Source organism: Typopeltis vanoorti, chromosome 5 (genome assembly GCF_054136105.1).
Source record: "Typopeltis vanoorti isolate ZY-2024b chromosome 5, IOZ_Tvanoo_1.0, whole genome shotgun sequence".
NCBI classification, from domain to species: Eukaryota; Metazoa; Arthropoda; class Arachnida; order Uropygi; family Thelyphonidae; genus Typopeltis; species Typopeltis vanoorti.
Window position 1 is genome coordinate 101,012,375 of NC_143553.1, and position 23,274 is coordinate 101,035,648.

General features: G+C 35.6%; 1 protein-coding gene across 4 annotated transcripts in view; it reads right to left on the reverse strand.

The window, feature by feature from the left end:
* The window catches only part of LOC150106691 (putative phosphorylase b kinase regulatory subunit alpha), a 745,167-nt gene that overhangs the window by 348,602 nt on the left and 373,291 nt on the right, over positions 1–23,274 (reverse strand). For all 4 annotated transcript variants that reach the window (XM_090393281.1, XM_090393285.1, XM_090393284.1 and 1 more), the window contains exon 16: positions 7,597–7,706. In XM_090393281.1, coding sequence (XP_090249407.1) covers positions 7,597–7,706 — 110 coding nt within the window. The remainder of the gene's footprint in view (positions 1–7,596; positions 7,707–23,274) is intronic.

The following is a 23,274-nucleotide window of genomic DNA, read 5'->3' on the forward strand; positions in this document are numbered from 1 at the left end:
AAACACATTGCATCCTTAGCCCCATCAGCCAGAGCTTCAGAAATACCACTTAAATCTACTGGTAACAAAAAGAAATTTTACTTGATCATAGTATGAACTGTGGCAAAAGGAGAAACTGACAAGTTTCTCCTCATTTGAACTGCAGAAGCATGTAGAAGAAGGCTTGTTAATGGGGTCTTTGATTTCCTTAACTAATTTTTGTTTACTGACATCAGAAGTAACTGACACAAATTCTTTACATTTCATATCATTCTGATACTGTTCTGCTATTGGGTGTACAAGTTTTTTGAAGTCAGAAAATGGTATGTTGAATTTAGCTTCATAATAGGCTATATTAAAAGCACTTCAGGTATTCAAACATTTTAGAATCCATCTTTCTTTGGAAAAAGCTGCTAGAGATAGTTTTCCAAGAGATTTCTGGTCTACATCATAGCATCTTTTGTGAAATTTGAAATCTCATGAAACTTAAATATCTCCACTTTGAAAAGGCTTTGAAAACCTTGTAGTAAACTAGAGATTTTGCCAGCAATCCCAGGATATTTTAATACATTATAGGATGCAACTTCGTCCTTTGCAGCAAAACCACTTGAATTCCTTGAGAAATTTGTCCTGAAAGCACATCTTGATTAGTTTTAGCTGATGACACAATAGAGCCCTTTTCTCCAGTGTTTTTAGAATATTCTGATCCTATATCTTCACCTTCAGTTTTGCACTTCACAAAACTAAAACATGTAGTTTGCATTTCCATTCATTTATTGTTCATAATGAGCAATGAATTTATATAAAATGCCCATAAAATAAGTCAACAAGAAAGACAAATAAGTTTGCAAAAATAACAGAAAATGGTCAATACTTGCAATGGGACCAGACTAACTTTTCACTATGCAATTTAATAATGTGATCTGGACTTCGACTTGTCTTTGCAACACAATCATATTTTATAAATAACACTATTAAAAGAATTTTCATCATGTATGTTCAGGTATATAATTACAATAAGCTAACTCATGTTACATATTGTGAAAATAAGCTTAGGAAAATACTGCATCAGAACTGCAGACCTATTTAAATGCTGGCCTGGCTGGCCAAGTGGTTAGCCTTCCCTTACCACCACCCCAGTCAAATACAAAACAAGACAACTTGTCCCTGATTGTCATGCACATGTTAATACTATTATGTTATTTGCAACTTCTGGTGTTGGATTATAAATTCTAACAATGACTGCACTGTCTACTGTATGATAATATTTTTTTTTGTCTGTTATTTTTAAGTGGCATTATTTCTTTGTGAAAATGGCAAGCAAGTGAAACAGCAATTCTTCTAGTAGTATGGGGAAAAAAAAAAGAGAGAAAGACAAATGATTTAGGAAAGAAAGTGAAAATAATATATATATATATATATATTTTTTTTTTTTTTTTCTTCCTTCAACTACATATATATTTGAAGGAAAGAAGGAACGATTGGTCCTTAATGAAATGATATGCAAAACAGAACAAGAAATGAATAACAAGGGAAATCTTAGATAAGTATATAACATAATTAAACAAAATATAGGAAGACATAAGCCTGGGCTGGATATATACAGAAATGGAAAAGCAAAGAAAAAATAAAAACACATGGAGAGAATATTTCCATGAATTGGTGAATAGGAACATTATTACTTCTGCAACTCAAAATTATGTACCATCTGCTATTGTAGAAGATGTCTCTGTAGAGACATCATCAAGACAAGAACTTAGCATTCAGGAACAACATATCCTCAGGAACAGATAAAATTCCTCTAGAGTTGCTGAAAGTGGGAGGAAAGAAACTAGAAGACAAAGAGCAAATACTAAAGAATGGAGAAAAGGTCTTAAGCTGCCAAATATGTAAAAAAGAATGGCAAAGACAGTCCAGGGAAATTATAGAGGTTTTTCTTTATTGTGTATCAAAGTACTTCTTTTCTAAAGTACTGATTTATGGAGAAGATAATTGTTAACCCATTAGTTAACTAAAACCAGTTAACCACAACCCCCCCCTCCCTTTCATAGCAGAGATTACTCTAAATCTATCACCATTCCATACATCCAGGGTACATCTGAAAAACTAATAAAAATCCTAAGGAAATATGATCTCACAACTAGTTACAAACCACATAAGAAATTGGCATCTCTTATCCACGGTCCAACAAAGTCCAGCCACTTCCTCTAGACCTACCTGGAGTATACCAGGTCCCTTGCAGTTACAAACTGTCCTACTATAGCCAAACAGGCAGGACAGCTAAAATCAGGATATCCAAACACAAGGACTACATCTGGCTCCACCAATACAGCCACTCAGGTGCTGACCATGCATTGGACACCCACTACAGAATACATTAGAAGAAGGCCACTTTATTACAAGTATGAAAGATTATTCCTTGTATCATCCTCAGCTCTGAAAAACTTCCCAAACGTCAACAAATTTGGGTGCATGACACTGCCTCAAATTAGGGAAGCTTACATTCTAAGATCGTCAGCCCAATGGCCAAGGCAACCCAATTTAGACTGCTGGGGGCACCTTTTAAGACTATAGGACTGACTTCAGTTACTTTCTTCAGCCTCATTTGCTTAGTGTGAGTACCTGTGTTCACATATCATTGTTTTATGATCCTCGACGATGACAATGTGACATTGCCAAAATATAGGTAGTTATTAATTAAAGTTTTATCAATAATTTAGTTTACGTTATCATTTCCTAAAAAATTAGAAGTATGTCTAACCAATGTATAAGCTTACCAGGATGTAAGCTTATACAATGATTCCTGAATACCCTACCTATCTTTACAAGGATGTAAAGATAGGTAGGGTATTCAGGAATGCTGCTGATATGCAGTATTTGCCGAATGGTGTGAATATGCTGGAATTATGGGCATAGGAAAACAGATGTCAGTTAATGTCAATAAATATAAAGTTATGCATTTTGGTCAGATTAGATATCCAATGTCATATTATATTGGTGGAATTATACCAGAAGAAACTGATCAGACTAGGGATCTTGGATTGTTTGTAGATAGGAAGTTGAAGTTTAGTGGCCATGTAGCAAAGATTGCAAATACGACTCAAAAGATAATTGCAATGCTGAAAACAACTTTGACATGTAAAGATAAAGATATCATTTTGCCTCTTTACAATGCAAAATGGTATCCTCACTTAGACTAGTGAACAGGTCTTGTCTCCTGGTTTTCATTGTGATTCTGATACAGTGAAGTGAGTGCAAAGGAGAGTGTTAAAACTGATATCAGGACTGTGGAATAGCGATTATGAAGACAGATTGAGAATTTGTAGAATGCAGACACTATCAAACAAGAAAAAGAGGGGTGATATGATTGAGAGGTACAAACTTCTAAAAGGATGATACAGGATTTCGGTTGGAGTTTTACATTTTATGAAAGGTAGAAGAAGTACAAGAGAGCATCCTTGGAAGCTGAAAATGAATGCCATCAAGAAGGGGATGAGATCAAGAATTTCTTTCTCATAGAGTGGTGAATGATTGGAATGGATTGTCATTGGATGTTTTGCGTGCAAGCATTGTGAATGAATTCTTTTGGAGCAGCATCAGGCATATAACAATAAACATTTATATAACACTGCGAAAGTATCACCTAAAGGAAGGGAAGGGACGGAAATGTGGAGATAGAAAAATGCAAGAGCAAGATTTGTGAACAAAACAATCATCATCATCAAATTCCTGCCATGTACCCTCAAGGGATGTACAGGATATGATAGTACTACATGAAAAAATTACATCATTACTAACTTCCTATCTACAATTTTCCTCCAAATCAGTCTGTAATATCTTAGTCTTCCTCTGGGTTGTTTTCCTGCCAACATAGCAGAGAACACTTGTTTTGCTAATCTTATCTCTCCCATTCTATTTAAGTGACCATACCACCTGAGATTAGCTCTGCTAACGCACATTCCTGGATGCTGACAATGTCAAGTTCTTTCCTAATATCCTCGTTTTTAATATGATATTGCCATTGATGCCATCTGTTCACGCCTATAATCTTTCTCAGGACTCTCATATCTGCAGTATCTAGTCTTTGGTCAAGTGTTTTACTTCTGACCCAGCTCTCAGATCCATAAGTTAAAACTGGTTTGAACACTGTCTTGTATACAGCTAATTTAATGTTCCGACTAATTTCTCTTTTATTCCATATGAATTTATTCAACTGACTTCCCACCATACCAGTTTGCTGATTCTGTTGTCTATTTCTATATTTAATTTACCATCTTCAGTAAAAATTGTGCCTAAACAGCTGAAATGTTTTACTTGTTCCACAGGTTCTCCATTCACAAGACAGTTGACATTTTCAATGATTCTGCCTATTTCCATTGTCTTTGTCTTTTTATTGCTGACTTTCATACCATATCTATTACAACAGCTATTCAATTTGGTCAGAGAATCTTGCAGACTTGTAGCAGATTTATTTAGAAGTATAACATCATCTGCATAAAGCAAAGAGCTGACATTAACATCTCCAATTTTGATATCATGTTTAATACCACTTTCCTTCATAATGTGATCCACATAGATAATGAATAACAGAGGGGATAATGTACATCCTTGTCTCACACCAGATTTAACATTCAACCATCTTCCTGTACTTCCTTCAATTCTAACTGCTGACTTACAACTCAAATAAAGACGACGTATTGTTTGATATAATGCCCCATGGACACCATATAACTGAAGCGTATTGAATAGCTTCTCTCTTGGCACCATGTCATATGCCTTTTCCAAATCGATAAAACTTAAATACAGATCTTTGTTATATTCCCATGCTTTCTCGACTATTTGTCGCAAAGTGAAGATCTGATCCTGACACCTTCTATTTGGCCTGAATCCAACTTGTTCTTCACCAAGCTTTTCTTCCACAATTCTTCTCAACCGTTTCTCAAGAATACTTGCATAGATCTTGCCAGGAACACTCAGTAGGGAAATACCTCTGTAATTCTCACATTCAGTTTTATTTCCCTTTTTACATATGGGTACTATGAGAGCTCTACTCCAATCATCGGGAATTCGTCCCTCTGTCCAGGCTTTCTGAACTATGCAGTGTAGCCACTGTAAGACTTTTATACTACCATACTTCAGTATTTCTTGTCGAATATCATCTACTCCTGCTGCCTTTCCACATTTCAAGCCTTTGATGGATTTTTCTACTACAAGTATGGATATGTATTCCTCACTACATGCCTGGTCAGTGTTTTTTACCACTGTGCTGTCATCACTGCTTGTTTCATTTAGCAGTTTTTCAAAGTAATTACTCCATACTTCAATGATATCTTTTTTCTCCTGTTTTCATGTCACCTTTATCATCTCTAACTCCTTTTACAGCACTCTTTCCTCCATTCCTAAGCTTCTTCAACAACATCCAGAATATTTTGCCACCTTCTTGATATTTATTTTCTATATTCTTGCCAAAATCCTCCCATGACTTTTGTTTAGCTAGTTTTACACAGTGTTTAGCATTCTTGCATTTGTCTCTATATTCTCTAAGAGCACAAGCTGACTTATTTGACAGGAACTTTTGATATGCTTTCTTCTTTTCCTTCACTGCCTCTTTAACTTCCTGTGTTCACCAGGGAGTTCTGATTGTTTTATCCTTGCAGACAACCTCACCACATGCCTCTCTGGCAGAATCAATCAATGTTTTCTTCAGAGTTTGCCAGTGAATCTCCAAGGTTTGATTCCTGTTCTCAAACTCTTTCATTTTTTTTCAATAATCTTTCTGTATTTTAGTCTACAGTTCACATCTGAGAGCTGCTCAACTGTTATTCACTTTAAAACTTTCTTACATGTTATTCTTTTCAATATGAAATTCAATGGTATCCCGCTCAAGACTAAATAGTGATCACTTCCAAATTCAAATCCTCTGTACACTCAGGTGTCCTGCACCAGGGAGAAAACATCACTATCAACAATAACATAGTCAATGAGACTTTTCTTATTCCTAGCCTCTTCTCTCCATGTGAATTTGTGCACATTTTTATGTTGGAACATGGTGTTAGTAATAACCAGTCCATGTCCTGAGCAGAAATCCAACAGATATTTGCCATTATTATTAGCTTTGCTCTTTTCTCCAAATTTTCCCAAAATATTTTTGTATGTCTCACAATCATTTCCTACTCTGCTATTTAGATCCCCAACAAGGACCAACTTTTCCTTTTTCATTGTGTCAGTTGCTTTTTCTAAAGCATCAAAAAATTCCTCCACTTCTACCTTAGTAGAACCTTCTGTGGAACCATAGGCACAAATAAGTCTCATTGTCCAGTTCCCCATTCTCATATTTGCCCACATTACTCTACTTGAGACTGACTGCCATTCAAGAAGATTAGCCTCGTATTTAGTAGTGAATACTATGGCTACTCCTTCTTTTCCTTGATTGTCATTGTCTGAATATATCATTTTGTATTTATTGCTCAGAAAGATCTCACCAGTTTTGGTCTTTTTTGTTTCAGTCACCCCTATTATGTCGATCTGGTACTTATCTAATTCCTCAGCTAGCTCCATTTCTTTGCCATTCAGGCTTCTTACGTTGATAGTACCGATCTTTAACTCTGGTGATGTTGAGTTGGGGTTTGTTTTCAGATTTGTTCCAGTAGCTGACTTTTCGCTGTTCGCCCTGGTTCCCTGGCGAAAACAACGGGGGCCCTTGTTTAAACGGGCAACGCCCCAGCCGGCATGAAATTTTGTCATGTTGTACCATCATTTTTTATTTTGGTTTAACCAATAAGAATACAATTTGGGCTGGCTAAATCCCAAATTGCCAGCCCATCCTCGTTCGTTCAGTATCCAAGTAGATGCCCAACAGGGTGCACCACGAGAAGGTGAGGATTGGACATTAGGTCAGAAGCCCTGGTCGGTTCTCTGCATTCCTTTAAAGGCTATGTGGAGGTCTCCTCTCAGTTATACAGCTTTGACCCTTAAGCACTCCACGAACAAAACAAAGGTATAAGAATTAAAAGCGAGTTTCCAAGGATGGACTATAAATTTTCTGAGAAAAAAGGAGAAAGATAGAATATGATGAATCAAAATTAGGGGTGGGAGTAACAGAGTATGAGTATGAGAGAGTCGTCTTTGGAGCTAGTGGGAAAAGTTGTGGGAATTTTCCTCGAAGAAAACCTTGAATATCCTACAAAGGTATGTCCAAAATTATTCCTTCCATATATTTCTCGTTTATCTGTCTCTCTAAAATATCAATAATGCCTTAAATAAATTGAACAAAAAGCCAATGACATTATACAAGGGCTACTCCCAAAGAAAAATAGGTAAAATAACCATAAAAATTAATAATAATTTAGAGGAGTAGCACGTGAAATTTTTCAGAAAGAATATTTATTACTATTATCTGCTTTTCTCAAGTGGATGAAATGCTAGAAGCAATGTAGTCAGAGGATTATTCTGAAGTTAATAAATTTAAGCAAATATTTCCAATAAGTTTCTCAGTAAAAGATAAATCTCTGAGATTTTTTTATTAGTATTATTAATATATATATATATATATATCACTAATATACAACATGTTTAAACTCGGAATCACATATTTCTATTTACTATTAAGAATTTTACCTGAGGTGTAAAGGCAAAAATTTTGTCCTGCAAGCTATACAGTTTACTTGTACTCAGCAGTCCGACCTCTCTTGAATAGCGACCTGATAAATTCAACTTCTTGTTATGTCCTAAAAATTAAATTTCTTTTAATTATTTTTAATTTTATTTGTTATTTTAAGTGATTTATTTGACAAACAATGAAATTATAATCCACATATAAATAATTATTAATATTTTTAACTAGTTATCAAAGTTTTCTTTTTTTTTTTGAACAAATTCTAAATATCTTAACCTCAGAAATTATGATAGTATTGGCATAATTTGGCTAGAAAACCTTTTGAGATCTGTTTTCTTGTAATCTCCTTTATTTTTAGCCAGATTATTTTTGAAGCACTTTACTCAGATGGTATGAAATTCTAATATACGAGTGAAAACTTTGGAAACAGCCGATATGACATAAGAATAAATTTTAACAGACTTAAAAAAATAAACGGTGCCGGAAAGATACGACTAGTGGTGAGGTGTGAAGGGAATACGTACATATAAGAAACCGCGTAACTCCGGATTCGTGTAAGTCGTGGTATTACTGTATTTTTACCTCCTTTCATTCCATTGGGACAATACCCAAGATGAGAATCAGATTAAACAATCTAGTCATAAGTACTACCAATTCCCTAGCACAGAATATCAGCTCATGGGCTGATATTCTGTCAAAACTCATGTTGACATCCAGATTCTGTAATATCCTATATACCTCAAATTCCTCAATTCTTATTCATCGTAAGGAAAGGATCCTCAATTCTTACTTCCACATTAATCCCTATCATATTTATTACTCTAATATCATCACTTGGATGATACTCTCTTGCAAAATGATTACTCAATAATTCAATTAGTTTGTCTGCTTCGGTTCAATTCCCAATTGGCAGCATTCTTCGAAATCATTTTACTGTGGTCATTCTTTCTTTTGCTTGCCAAATATTGATCATAACTGATCCATTTAATTTCCAGTTTATTAATTCTCTTAATTCTTGGTACACAATTAGCAATTGTTCCTTCAAGCACCCCTTTACCACTTCCCATACAGTACTAACATCTTTTGTCTGAAATATATCCTCCAAAGCAGTTTTCTAAGTTGCCTGTAGTTCCAAGGTTTGTAATTCCAGATTAAACCCTCCTCTGTTGGAAATTCCACATGCTTAGCCGCTTTCCAGGTCAAAACTGAATGCTCTTGCCAAGTGGCAGCAATATATCCCCCCACATTAGTTAATCAAAAATCTTCAGGTGAAATCATAAGGTCCAACCAAGAAATTATATTCTTGGTTTAATCCTTTATCCAAGTGCAAGCAAACAGGTTTGCACCTGAACTATTTTCAGGACTGCAGCAACTCATATAAAGAAGCTAATGACTTCACATCAGTTGCCTTAGTATCCCATAATGCATAGCATTATACATGTTATGGACATGTATAATACGATGCATTATGGGAAGAGTCACTACACAGAGGTGATACTGAAGTTGAAATAATGCAGAAGTCATATTTTCATATACGAGTAGCCAAAAGGCGTCACACCTTATTATTAAAATACACTGGATTAGAGATAGTTGTTGTAAGTTTTTCCATTTGGTTATACCATAAATTAAAGATACCAAGAAATTATATTCTTGGTTTAATCCTTTATCCAAGTGTAAGCAAAGAAGTCTGTGCGTGAACTATTTTTGTATGAGTTAGACTACTCGTATACAAAAATATGACTTCTGCATGATTTCGAGCTTAGTATCACCTCTAGGCCTGGTCCCACTGATGAGACCTCAAAAAAAGGTCAAAACTGGTCTGGGTAGTATACATGTCCATAAGGATATGTGCTTTGCATTATGAGATACCAAGGCAAGTAATGTGAAGTCATTAGCTTCTTCATACGAGTTGCCCCAGTCCTGAAAATAATTCAGGCGCAAACTTGTTTGCTTACACCTGGATAAAGGATTAAACCAAGAATATAATTTCTTGGTATCTTTAATTTATCATAGGTTCATAATTAACCTTACTCCATATATCTAACAATCCCATTCTTATTTACTGCCTCAGAGTATGCATCTTCTCACCAATCAAAATACCATTTGCTTTATTGGTACTTGCATGTACCCCATACCTGCTTCCTCCCTACAAACTCTAGTTTCTCCGATTTTACACATATAATCCGACTAAAGATAGCAACACCAAATCCATTTAAGTGCAAGCCATCTGCCTTATATAAGTCTTTTTGACCATCAACTTGCTCCATATATTGAGAAAACTAACTCCGTTCCTCTTACACAACCTAAGAATTGAGTCATTTGCAATGATGGCCCTTTTTCACAAGTCATTTTTGTCATATTGTAGCAACAGACTCGCTATCTTTAGACTTCTTTTTTTGCTACAGTCAGTAAATCTTTCATGTCATCCTCATACCATACTTTTCTCCTTTCAGATCATTTACACCTGCAAAAACAATCAACTCTTTCACTTTACCCTTTCGCAAGTCAATTGCATCACTAATGTCATTAATCTTTGCACCTGAAAAACATGGTTTTATCATTCCTCACAAAGCACTCCTCTTATCATGTAATCGCTATACAAAATTCTCATTTCTACTCTTACCTATCTTTCTTACACGAGCATTCCTTTCTCTTTGTTGGTACCTCTTTTTCTTCTTTCTTTTCTCAGTATCAGCACACACCAAACTTTATTCAGTCTCTCAAGCTTATGCTTCATCCTATGACAAACTACAAGTAAGTAAGCAAGCTCTCTCTCTCTCTCTCATTACATCTAACTCTTCATTCTCTACACCATGGGTGGCCAACAGCAGGCCCACGGGCCGCATGCGGCCCGTTACGTGATTTTGGGCTGCCCGCGGCAGGATAAAAACTATATTAAATTATATTATATTATATTATAAACTACATTATATATTAAATTATATGTATTATCAATTTGACTATTAGTTTCGACCGCAAATTTTCTGATTGATATACTAGTTATATTCATTATTTCTGAGACGGAAACAATTCATATTCTCAACATGGAATCAAAAGTGCTTTAAAAAGATTACTCAAATTATAAAATGTACTGCTTCTCTGTGCGAGTTGTAGTAGTGGGAGTGGTAGATTTCTATGAGCTCCAGAGTAATGCATCACTGAAAGTCACTTGTTCTGCTCTGGTTATAGTGATCAGTTTCAGAGACTCAGTTTCACAGTTAATGTGGGTTTGTATCCCCTGGTCAGTTACTTCACCCTTTGTATACTATGAGTAAGAAATGTAAGATCTGAAGAAAATAGATCATTTCAGGAGAAATGGGAAAATTAATTTCTGCTCATAAACAATAACGACAACAAACCACAGTGCCTTGTGTGTTTGCAAGTGTTGTCTGTGCACAAGGAATATAACCTCAAATGCCACTACATACAGCACCATGCCACTAAATACCAAGAATACATTGTACAAGTACATATTAAAATTGTTCGTAATTTGAAGAGAAAGGTTAGTGCTCAGAAATCTATTTTTACTAAACCAACATCAATACAAAAAAGCTCTCTTGGCATCATTTGTTGTAAGCGCAGAGATAGCAAAAGCAAAAAAAAATTATCTGATGGTGAATTTGTAAAATACTGTTCTATGAAAATGGCACATGCATTTGGGGAAGATAAAATTGCCAGGGAGTTTGAAAGCGTCCCACTATCAAAACCAACTGTAACAAAAAGAGTCGAGGAAATAGGTTCTTACATATTAAATATATTAAAAAGTGTTATTACAGATTCAGCTTACTTCTCATTGAATCAACTGACATAACAAATGCTGGTAGGCCTAAGCAGCTATACCACGTGAAATGGGAGACATTGGAAAATGAGGCTGTGAGAAAGAATTCTGCAGATAACATTTCCTCCAGGTTCAAAGAGATTCCCAAGCATACTGCAGATGTTGAGAACAGCTGTCACTGCCTCTGCACTCTCATGGTGTGGCAGAAAACGGCTCGGCGTGACAATGGGCAGTGAGAAAAGGACACCTTGGTGGAACCAAGAAGTCCGAAAAACTGTCCAGGCAAAAAAGGAGTCCTACCTCACATGGCTTAGAGTCAGTTCACCTGAGATGCATTTGCGGTATGCTGAGGCACGAAAAGCTGCTGCTAAGGCTGTAAAGACAGCAAAGCAGAAGGCTTGGGAATCCTTTGGAGAAAGATTAGACTCATCCTATGCAAATGTAAACAAAGTATTCTGGCAGACCATCTGCCGCCCCTTCGAGGGAGGAAATCGTGCACAGCAAAGGCAATTAAGGCCTCTGAGGGTGCAGTTTTAACAAACGAGAAGGATATCCTCCATAGATGGAGGGAATACTTTGAGCCTTCTTAACCCGGGTGGCCCAGCAGTTGTGGACATCCAAGAGGTGCAGATCAGGGCAATGACTAGTCTCACAGCAGAAGAGGTCCATTTAGCAATAAAATCACTAAAATCGGGCAAGGCTGCTGGCGATGATGAAATTCGGCCCAAAATGCTAAAAGCCATAAATCGAGACGGTGTTCTCTGGCTGACTTGAGTGTGTCAGGCTGCTTGGATATCTGGGCGAGCACCAAAGCAATGGCAGACAGGCATAATAATTAATAATTCTTAAATACCAGTCTTTAAGAAGGGAGACCAGAAGGATTGCAGTAACTATCGTGGCATTTCTCTGCTCAGCCTGCCTGGGAAAGTGTATGCTAAGTGCTTGGAAAGATGGTGCAGGAGCATAGTTGAGTCAAAGTTCCAGGAAGAATAATGTGGCTTTCGTCCTGGTAGAAGCACAACTGACCAAATCTTCACTTTAAGGCAAGTCTTTGAGAAATCTTGGGAATATGCCAAGAATGTCTACACATGTTTTGTGGACTTGGAGAAGGCATATATATACTGGGTTCCTCGGGATAAGCTTTGGCAAGTAGTACAGGAGTATGGAGTGGATGGTCAGCTATTAGCTGCCATCAAGTCCCTGTATGAATGCCCAGAGTTTTGTGTCAGAGTAAACAGCACAAAATCTGAACCTTTCACAGTCTCCATTGGCCTCTGCCAAGGATGTGTTCTGTCACCCCTCCTTTTCAAAATATTTATGGACTGGATTGATAGGCACAGCCGAGGCAGTGAGTGTGTCAGAATTGGAAAATGTAGCATTGGATGTCTGCTTTTTGCAGATGACCTAGTTCTGCTTAGCTCTTCCACAGATGACCTCCAGCGGACCCTGGATAGGTTTGTAGCTGTTTGTGCAGATGCCGGAATGAAGATCAGCGTGGCCAAAACTGAAACATTTGTGATCTCAAGACAACCATCCCAGTGCACTCTAAATGTAAGTGGAGTCCCAATGAGGCAGGTGGAGAAGTTTAAATACCTTGGGTCCATATTCACAAATGATGGAAAATGGGATGTAGAGCTAGATACTCGAATTGGCTTAGCAAGCTCAATATTGCGGGAGTTTGGCCGTTCGGTAGTATTGAAGCGGGAGTTAAGTCAGAAGGCAAAGCTGGCTGTCTTCAATACAGTCTATGTCCCCATCCTCACCTATGGTCACGAGAGTTGGTTAATGACCGAAAGATTGCAGACACGAATCCAAGCGGCTGAAATGAGGTTCCTTCGAGGGGTTGCGGGGCTGACAAAACTCGACAGAGTCAGAAGCTCTGCAATTCGGGAAATCCTCAATACTCAACCGCTGCTTCTCCGCGTTGAGAGGTCACAGGTACATTGGTATACGGGCACCTGGTCAGAATGCCACAACAGAGGCTCCCTCAGCAGGCCCTCTTTGCCAAGCCAGAGGGTGGGACGCCACGTGGAAGGCCAAGGACTCGCTGGATAGATTATATCCAAAACCTTGGGTGGACACATTTTTGGGAATCCCACCAGAACACCTGAGCTTGGTGGCAGAGGATCGTGACCATTGGAAGTTCCTCTTGCAGCTGTTGCCCCCACAACCCAATTAGGAAGAGTGGGCCTTGAAGACGTATGTATATATGTAATCATACATCCTAGGTAGATTATACTAAAATCTTGTTATCTATTATTTTAGATCTTACTGGATCTTGTCCTTTAAAGGCCATCATTTTTGATTTTTCTGCTTATATTATCATTCCATAATCTTTGGCTATCTCATTTAGATTTAAAATATCTTTTTGTAAGTTATCTTCAGAATTTGTAATTAGGTCATCCGCAAAAAAAAAGAGTGTTTTAAGCTCACAGTAGGAGAAAGTTTAATACATTGATGGAATTTTTATTCCATTTTATTATTATTTCATTTAGATAAATATTAAAGAGTTGCTGAGAGGGGACATCCCTGTCGGACTCCTTGGTTAATCTCTCTTGTATATGATAGCTTATGATTTAATCTTATTTATATTTGATTATTTTCATATATACTGATGATAGCTTTTAGGATATTATTTCCAAATTTCGTATTTGGAAATAATCAAATTTCGTATTTGACTTTTTTTTAATATGTTAAATAAAATGCTTCTTTTAACTTTGTCAAATGCTTTTTTGAAGTCAATAAATGTAATATGTGTTTCTAAATTGTATTCTCTTCTTTTCTCTATGATTAATTTTAGGCAAAAGGTCAGATCTATATATGATCGTCCTTTTCTAAATCCATTCTGTACTTATTTTATTAGTTTTTTGTTATTTAAAATTCTGCTATATATTTTGTAACAGGAATTTAGTATACTTATACCTCTATAGTTTTGTGGACAAGTAGGGTCATCTCTACTACATTTTTTAAAGATAGGGATCACAATTGCTTTTTTCCATTCTATTGTGGGGGGGATTACTGGTTGAACAGATTTTATTTAAAAATAATAGGAGTCTTTCTTTGAACCTTATTCTTGCATATTTATATAATTCTGAACCTAACTTATCTTCTCCAGGTGATTTTCCATTTCTTATTTCTTTCAGGCTGATTTCTAATTCTTCTTCAGTTATTTCATTTTCATTAAATGTTTGCCCGCTAATTTTTTTAAAATATTTATATTCTGCATAAAAATTTAGAAATTCTTCTACTCTCAATTTGATATTTAATTTTATGTTTTCTTTAGTATCTGCATGTTTCAAAATCTTATATACATTGGATCTTATTTTACATAAATCATGTTCTAAATTAGAAACAATTTTGTTCCATGATTCTCTATTTTTTTCTGACTTCTCTTTTAGCTACGGCTCTTATTTTTTTTTTATATTCCATTTCATCTTCTAATGTTTTACTGCTTAATCATTTATGATAGGCTTCTTTTTTCATTTTATTTCTTTGATTGTATCATCCCATATCTTCAGTTTTTTCTTTTTACTGAATTTTTTGGTCTTTCCAAAGCTTTCATTTGCTGCTTTATTTAGTATTGATTTTATATTAAGTCATTCTATTTCTTCATTTCATTTTAATTAAATATTGGTTAATTCTTTGTTCATATATGTCTTTTTCTGACTTCTTTCATTTTTCATTTTTTTCATTTTAATTAAATATTGGTTAATTCTTTGTTCATATATGTCTTTTTCTGACTTCTCTTTTAGCTATGGCTCTTATTTTTTTTATATTCTATTTCATCTTCTAATATTTTAGTGCTTAACCATTTATGATAGGCTTCTTTTTTCATTTTGATTATATCATCCCATATCTTCAGTTTTCTCTTTTTATTGAATTTTTTGGTCTTTCCTAAGTTTTCATTTGATGCTTTATTTAGTATTGTTTTTATATTAAGTCATTGTATTTCTTCATTTTGTTTTAACTAAATATTGGTTAATTCTTTGTTGATATAGGCATTGTATATTTGTGTCATTTAATAATCTAGTTTTTTAAATTTTCTTTATGTTCTTGTTATTTGTAGCCATTTAGTTGGTAATGTTAATTTTATTTTAACGAGAAAGTGGTCACTACTTATTTCATGTCCTCTGTGAACTCTAACATCTAAAAAAAATTTTGATGTCTTTTCATTTATCATAAAATAATCTAATATTGATTTCCATCCTCTTGCTGCTCAAGTATATTTATGTATGTCTTTATGTTTATAGAAAGAATTGATTATTTTTAGGTTATTATAAACTACAAAGTCGATCAATTTTTTACCATTCATGTTTAGAGTATGTTCTCCATATATTCCTATATTAGTATTCATTTTCGTGTTTCCAATTATTGCCTTTAAGTCTCCTGCTAATATTACATAATCATTTTTTGTTATTTTATTATATATATTTTGTAACTGATTATAAAATTCAATATTATCCTGTTCTCTTCCTTCTTCTGGGACATATAAACTAATTATTGTTAAATAACCTCTGTCTATTTTAATTCTAACTTCTATTATTCTTTCATTCCATAATTTATAATGTTTTAACTGTTTTGAAAGGGAGTTTCGAATCCAAATCATAACTCCTGCTTGTGCTCTTTGGGCTCTGTCAACTCCACTATACATTAAAATTTTTAGTTCTCATGGTTCCTTTTAATTTCTTTTTTTTGTTTCAGTGATTACTGCTATTTGAAAATTTCTTTCATTTAATATTTGGTCTAATTCTATTTCTTTATATGCTATTCCTCTTTCGTTCCAGTTTGCTATATGTATTATATTTTGTCATTTCCATTTTCGTTTTACCTTTTCCATTCCAGGGTTGTTTTCCATAGATTCATTCTGATTACCTTTTCCGGTCAGCATAAAAGTAGAATAATGTTCTCCATGTCAGGTGACTAGCCTGGTGATGGATAGTTCAGTGGTAGGGCTGCTACCTTAAGGCTTCTGAACTAGCCTTCTTCCAAATTTAAACCCACAGGAGGAATAGGGTATATTGAAGGGGAAAGAGTAGATTATAGTAGGATAGAGTAAAATTATAGTAGAAGTTTATAGAGGAGACATAGCTATAAGGCCAGAAATGGAAACATCCCATGGCCCTTGAGTACTTTAATAGCATAAGGGTCATAAAATAAGAATTGGCTGATAAGGCCTTATAGGAAGATTAAAGTGAGCGGATCTTCCTCAAAGTAGAGGAAGAAGAGGAGATATCCAGCTAGGACACTATGGGAGTACCACTTCCCTTACAATCAAAACGATTGCCCCTTATGGCCCTGTTGGTCCACGAGTCCTTATTCAGTATATTCAGACCACCCCCACCATATATATATATATATATATATAGAGAGAGAGAGAGAGGGGATGCGCTCTCTAGAGGTTACAGGGTCCCCCCGATTCTCTGAGATTCTCCACCCTGAGAGTGAACAATTCATCTCTTATCATGAGTAACACTCCACCACCATTTACTTTCCCTATCTGGCCGAATATGCTTTACAAATATGTTATATCCTTTCATTTCTATCCCTGTTAGAACATCCTCCTCAGTTAACCAAATTTCACTGATACCAACAAACTTTGGAGAGACTGAGTCAATCAATGCCAAAAACTGATTCCATTTATTCCAAATGCTTTTAGCATTTGTATACAGAAAAACCAGTTTACTTCCCTCATACTGCAACTGGCTCTGTAATATAGTATACACCCCCTCATTTCTCAAGCCACTATCCCTGAACATTCCACCTGTGCAATTCTAGTTTCCCTGTCCCGACATCAAGTGAGTACTTGCTAGAGAACAGCAATCTCTCCAAATGTCTGAGCCCTTCTGCCTTCAAATGTAATCCATCTCTTGCATACAGCTATCTTCTCTCCTCAAATGTACTTCATGCATCCACATATTCCAAACCTCTTTTTCCTGCACATTCTTGCTTTCATCTCATTCATCATCAGTGCTCTTCTTCTCTACTCCACATTATCATAGCAACATGCTCACTCTTAACTCGGACACATTTTTGCTGCACCATGCCTAACATCAACCTCAAATCTCATGCTACATAATTCAAGCTACCTCTCAGGTCACTCTCATCCCAACCATTACTATCATCTCCTCCACAATTTCAACCTTCTTCGTTGCCACTGCCACACTCTCTATCGTTTCACCAATAGGCAAATACTTCTCTGGCACTCTACTTTGCACACTCTGAATCATCAAATCCCCATACATGACACTTCAAACAGAGTGATTCATCCTTCTCTTACTGGCATCCCTGACTCTCATGGCTTCCAATCTCTCTCTCTCTCTCTCTCCCTCCTTTCTCTTCCACTATCCCTCCTCCTCCTCACTTCCACACTCACTTGTCTTTCTGCAATTTCCTTTCTTCCACTGTTCTTTCCCATCTTCTTGCCTTACTCTCCCCCTTGCTCTATGATGCCCTGCTTCTACATGCTCACAACTTTCTGCAATTTCCTCTCTTCCCTACTCTCTAATGCCATTCTATTACACCTACTCTGATTCCTCTCATACTAGCCAACCTCTCTATCCTCTTAGCATCTTCATTCACCCTCCTCAACTCAGCATCTTTATTCCTTCCAATTCCTTTCTAAGCAATTCTATTTCTCTCTCCACACATTCTTCTTTAAATTTACATTCACACACAATCAAGGCCATCAGACAGACCATCTCCATCAGCTAAACTGCCCATTGCTAAATTTATATGTAGGTCTTTAACATTCTTTCCATCCTCCAACACAGCACTGGCATCCACTTACTGAAAATCACCTGTTTCTGAAGCACTATCTCCACCTCCACTAAATCCCGAGATCGAGACACGTCTCACAGTGCCTCCCATTGCCTAAATTTCATGCACACATGCATTCCTGTCTCGCACCTACTGGAGGTGTGAGACATTTGAAATGTGAGACATTTGAAAAAATTTGAATGTTTTTCCCAATAATATGCAGATCCCTTGTTGACCAGTACTTACAGTTGTGAAAGCTGACTGTACCATTCAGCTTGAACATTGCTTTATCACTCCAAACCATATTATTGATAGACAGTGGGCTGTCTTTTAATTTTGACAGAAACCACTCACCAAATTCAACCCTATGATCAGGACCATCTTTGTTTAGGAAATGCATTAATCACAGAATGTAATTTTTAAATTTTGCATGCTTTAAAATGCAATAAACACTTGATTTTACAATTCCTGTTTCATGTCAGCAGCTTAGCAGACTGACTTGGGCTTGTAAATGTTCAAGGTCTTTCAGATTATTGCTTGTGTATGTTTTGCACAGTATCATTTTATCATGAATCTGTAAAATTACAATTTGTGTTTTGTGCGACCACAGATGCGAGATCCCCTCAACACTTCTGCACATGGTAGAAGAAGGCGAATTCATTCCATTAATAGAATAATCAGTAAATTTCGTGGGATGAGTGCTTATTATTATACGTCAGAAAATTAGCTTTTCTTTTATGAAAATTCTAGTTTTTAAAGGTAACTATTTTGCTTGTACAACAGTTGGAAAATTTTACGTATAAAACACATGATTTCACATGTTGGAATAGTTGGAATAAAGTGATGTATGAATTCATACATTTCCTTATTTCTTTCTCCACTTTAACATGAATTGACCCTTCTTGGCATATTGCCAGCTGAGGTTCTCATATCTATGGTCGGACAGTACACTCTAGACTTTATTTATGTTTTCACATCTCAACCACACCACTTAAGTGCATCCTTTCCTTCATGCTTACACGGTGATCAGAATACATTATGAAAAATTATAGAGACAACTGCTGTGTTAGAACAAAACTTTAGTTTAATATAAACCAAAATGAACACTTGACTTTTCGACCTTCATATCAAGCTCATCATCTGAAGCATACACATATATACAAAGAAACAAGCTGCACTACAATCTACATGGTTTGCTAAAGTTACTGACCAACCATTACCACAATTATTGGCCTGACCTCTAGTGAGAAAAAAAAAACTTTTACTGCATCAAAGCTAGAGACCTATTATTTTCTGTTAGGTTATAAAATTAAACTGGGCTGGAGAGCAACACACATATATATAGTATATATATAAAATCCAACCAATTGGTATGGAATAGTTTCCAATAAAAGCTGAAAATTACTTGAAGTCCTAATTATACTGGAAAGTAAGTAGGCTGAATATGTGCCATCCAAATTCTTGGAATTTTTATTTTTAGAAGTACCTGTGGCATAATATAATCATTAAAGAACATGTAAGTCCACAGTAATAACTTTAATTAATAAATAAGGTACAGATATTTCATACTAAAACTAATAGTACATCTTCAATGTTACAAACAGATAGGAATGGAATACAAGTAATGAACATTTGGTGGATCACCTATTAAAATACATTGTTGTCGCGAGCTAGGAAATGAAAGAAATTAATAAATAATTAATACTGGGAGACTTTTATTTTATGTAATCATTAAAAAAACCATTATCTTAAATATTAATTATTTTAGTTCTAGTTTAATGCAACATAGTATCTTTATTAAATAGGAAATGAGAGAGAAAATAACAGATGGCCCACTGTCTATCAATAATATGGTTTGGAGTGATAAAGCAATGTTCAAGCTGAATGGTACAGTCAGCTTTCACAACTGTAAGTACTGGTCAACAAGGGATCTGCATATTATTGGGAAAAACATTCAAATTTACCAGGTCTTACAGTGTGTTGTAGATTATCATCAAAAGTTTTGACTGCCCTAGTCTTTTTTGATCAAACAGTTACTGGTTCCCTTGTACCTCAATATGATTCATAGATCAACTGTGTCACAAATTCTTCAACTATTTCAGGATGACGAGGATTTTTATTTACAACAAGATGGGGCAACTCCCCATTGTGATGTCATGACTTATCTTGATGAAACTTTTCCAAACAGATGAGTTGAACAAATAAGTTGTTTTGAATACCCTGCGCATTCACCTGATCTAAAACTATTTGGTTACAGAGAATACCTCAAAGGCAAAGTTCATGCCACGAAATCCACAACATTTTAACAGTTATGGTAAGAAATAAAAGTGAATTGTCATACAATTACAAAGGATATATTATAACTAAGATGAAAAGCCAAACGGCTATTTTTCTGGCGAAGTTAATTAAATTAAGGGGATAAAAATCCCTTATTATTTTACAGCCAGTATGCGAAACTCTAAGATCGAAAACTACGATCTAAGAGTTTCATGCCGAAGAACTATCAGCGAATCCAAGTGTAAGTGACCACCTGGTAGTACAACACCCAGGCAACTCGAAGCAAAGGTGGAGCAAGTTCCCTCACTATCCTTGATATTTTCTCATAATGTAAAAACACACAGCTCCTAGGAGATGTAATACTGCTTTACATTATGAGGAGAGGTCACTACCCAGACTGGTTTCAACCTTTTTTGAGGTCTTATCAGTGAGTAGCTAGACCTGGATGATATCAAAGTTTAAGTGAAAAAAACTTACATACCTTCACTATGCAACAAGCATGAGACAGCCTGTTGTGAAAGCATTTAAAAAAAAAAAAATGTGCAAAAGTTAAAAAAAAATCAGTCAAGCAGGATAAAACTATTGACCAGAATATGAAAATATTATTGGAGAAGAAAGGAGAGCAAACAAGAACCAAACCTTCAAAACTCAATGGAAAAATCCAAGAAAATATTCAATGACTCATCCAGGAGGGAAGGAGGGGGGGGGTAATATGGTTAAATTGTTTTTGCAAAGATAAAAAAAAATCCATACTTCATGGTGGATTTAAGATTTTAAAGAGGAAATTCTAGAAAAGAAGAAATCATATTAAAAAATCTAGTAAGTAAGACAGCTGCTCTCAGCAAATACAGAGAAAATGTAAAAAAATTAATCCACCTATAAAAGTAGCTAAATAAAAGTCATGAGAAGACTGATAAGAACACAGAAGATAAACATCAAGAAGATGGCAAATGTTCTAGAGGCTACTGAAAACAGTACTATAAATGTAATGAAAGATCATAAGGGTGCCATGAAAATTTAAGATAAAGATATTTTGGAAGTCTGGAATAATGTTATCAGATATATGTTTCATTTTTATTTTTTGTATTTCTTTTTCATCTTTCCACTTCTGACATGCATGGGAGTATGCTGGATGATCTCCTTGACAGTTGACAAATTTAGCTTTCTTTGCAGAGCAAGACTGGTTATCATGCACTTTACTTCCACATCAGGAACAGATGGCAGAACCATCACAGGTAGTTTGGGCATTTCTGTATTTCTGGCATTTGAAGAATCTTAGTAGATTAGGAATATAAAGTCAAACAGGACAATTGGGATACCCTGCTTTAACAGATGTTGGAGGCTTAGGAGTATCAAAAGTAAAGATGATATTTCTGGTTGGAACCAGGTGACCAACCCTACAGATCAGGATATGCTGCATACCTGTCATCCCATGATCCAGGGTGCCCACATCTAGTACTTTCGTACTAGATCTAGTAGGTTTTATAAATTTTTAGTGTTCTAGTACGTTCGCCAACAGATCTAGTACTTTTTCTTTTCCGAATAATAATAATAACAACGACATGAGAGTTAGACATATGAGTTGAATATTTTTCTCTTTTACTTCCCTGTACGTCACATTCAGTGACACAAGAATATGATATCATACTCTTTTTTTTTTTTACCTACCCTTCTCACTGTTCGCTAGTCTTCTCTCTCCCCCCACGATCCCGTACTCAGGCAATCCGACTGGCATTAGCCAATGAAAATATATTCTTTGCTGTTCAAACACTTCGAGCATTATAAGTCCAGTGTTTTTATTAATTTTATTAACAAAAACTTGTTTAATTGTTCATCGAAAATATTATTTAGATTTTCCTTTAAAACATGGACAAGTGACAAGAAAAACTTTCTAAATTTAAATTTGATTCTAAATCTCAGGGGAAAATGTGTAGTGCATCGGTCAGTAAAGTACATAAATGAGCTATTGAAAGTGAAGATCTCAATGCCACTCCTTCCCACTCACAAGAAACCATTTCTGACAAAGGTAATTCAGATAAAAGAGAAAGTGCTAATAGTTATGATTCAAATTCAAGTTTGCAAGGTTCATCTAAAAAGATGAAAAAATCATAAGCAAAAATTCAAAGAAGAATGGTTGGAGGATCCCATTCTTAAATCCTGGATTTATTCAGGTAAAAGTAAAGGACACACTTCTTATTATAAATTATGTGATATAAGCATTAATGGCAGCAAATGTCTATTGATTCGTTGTGCAAACACTCCAAAACACTAGCAGAATGCAGAATCTAAAAGAAGCTCACCAGGTATAATGCCATTGTTTAAATCCAGTTCAAAATATTAGTCGGAAAAATAAATTAAATTAAAGGCAGAATTAAGATTATGGTCATATGATGCAGGCAGGTCCCTTCCGTACAAGGGAGCAAAGAACCCGGGCGGCACAATATAGGGGCAATATAATCGAACACGTTCATAAAAAATAGGGAATAAATAATACACTGAAATGTTTGTGCATATTTGTCACCTTCGAATGTGAGAGATTTCAGTGAGGGGCTGAGTCACTGGGTAGTTATAAATGGTACGAGCTTCAACATAACTTACTTTAATCACTGCTCTAAGCACACTGAACAAACATTCTAGAAATTTCTTGAGTTTTCTTCTTGATGGACCTGTGTTTCACTCAGGATTTCTCCATGAGTGCAGGTCACAAAGATGCCTCCAACGATCTCGATCTCGAGCCTCTCTCTTCTATGTTATACCCATAGATTTCACTAGTGGATCTTCCCATCTTGTAGGTGGTCTTCCTGGTTTTCTCTTTATTCTTGGTTGCCAGTTGAGTATTCTATATGTCCATCTGTTATTCCTGAGTCTG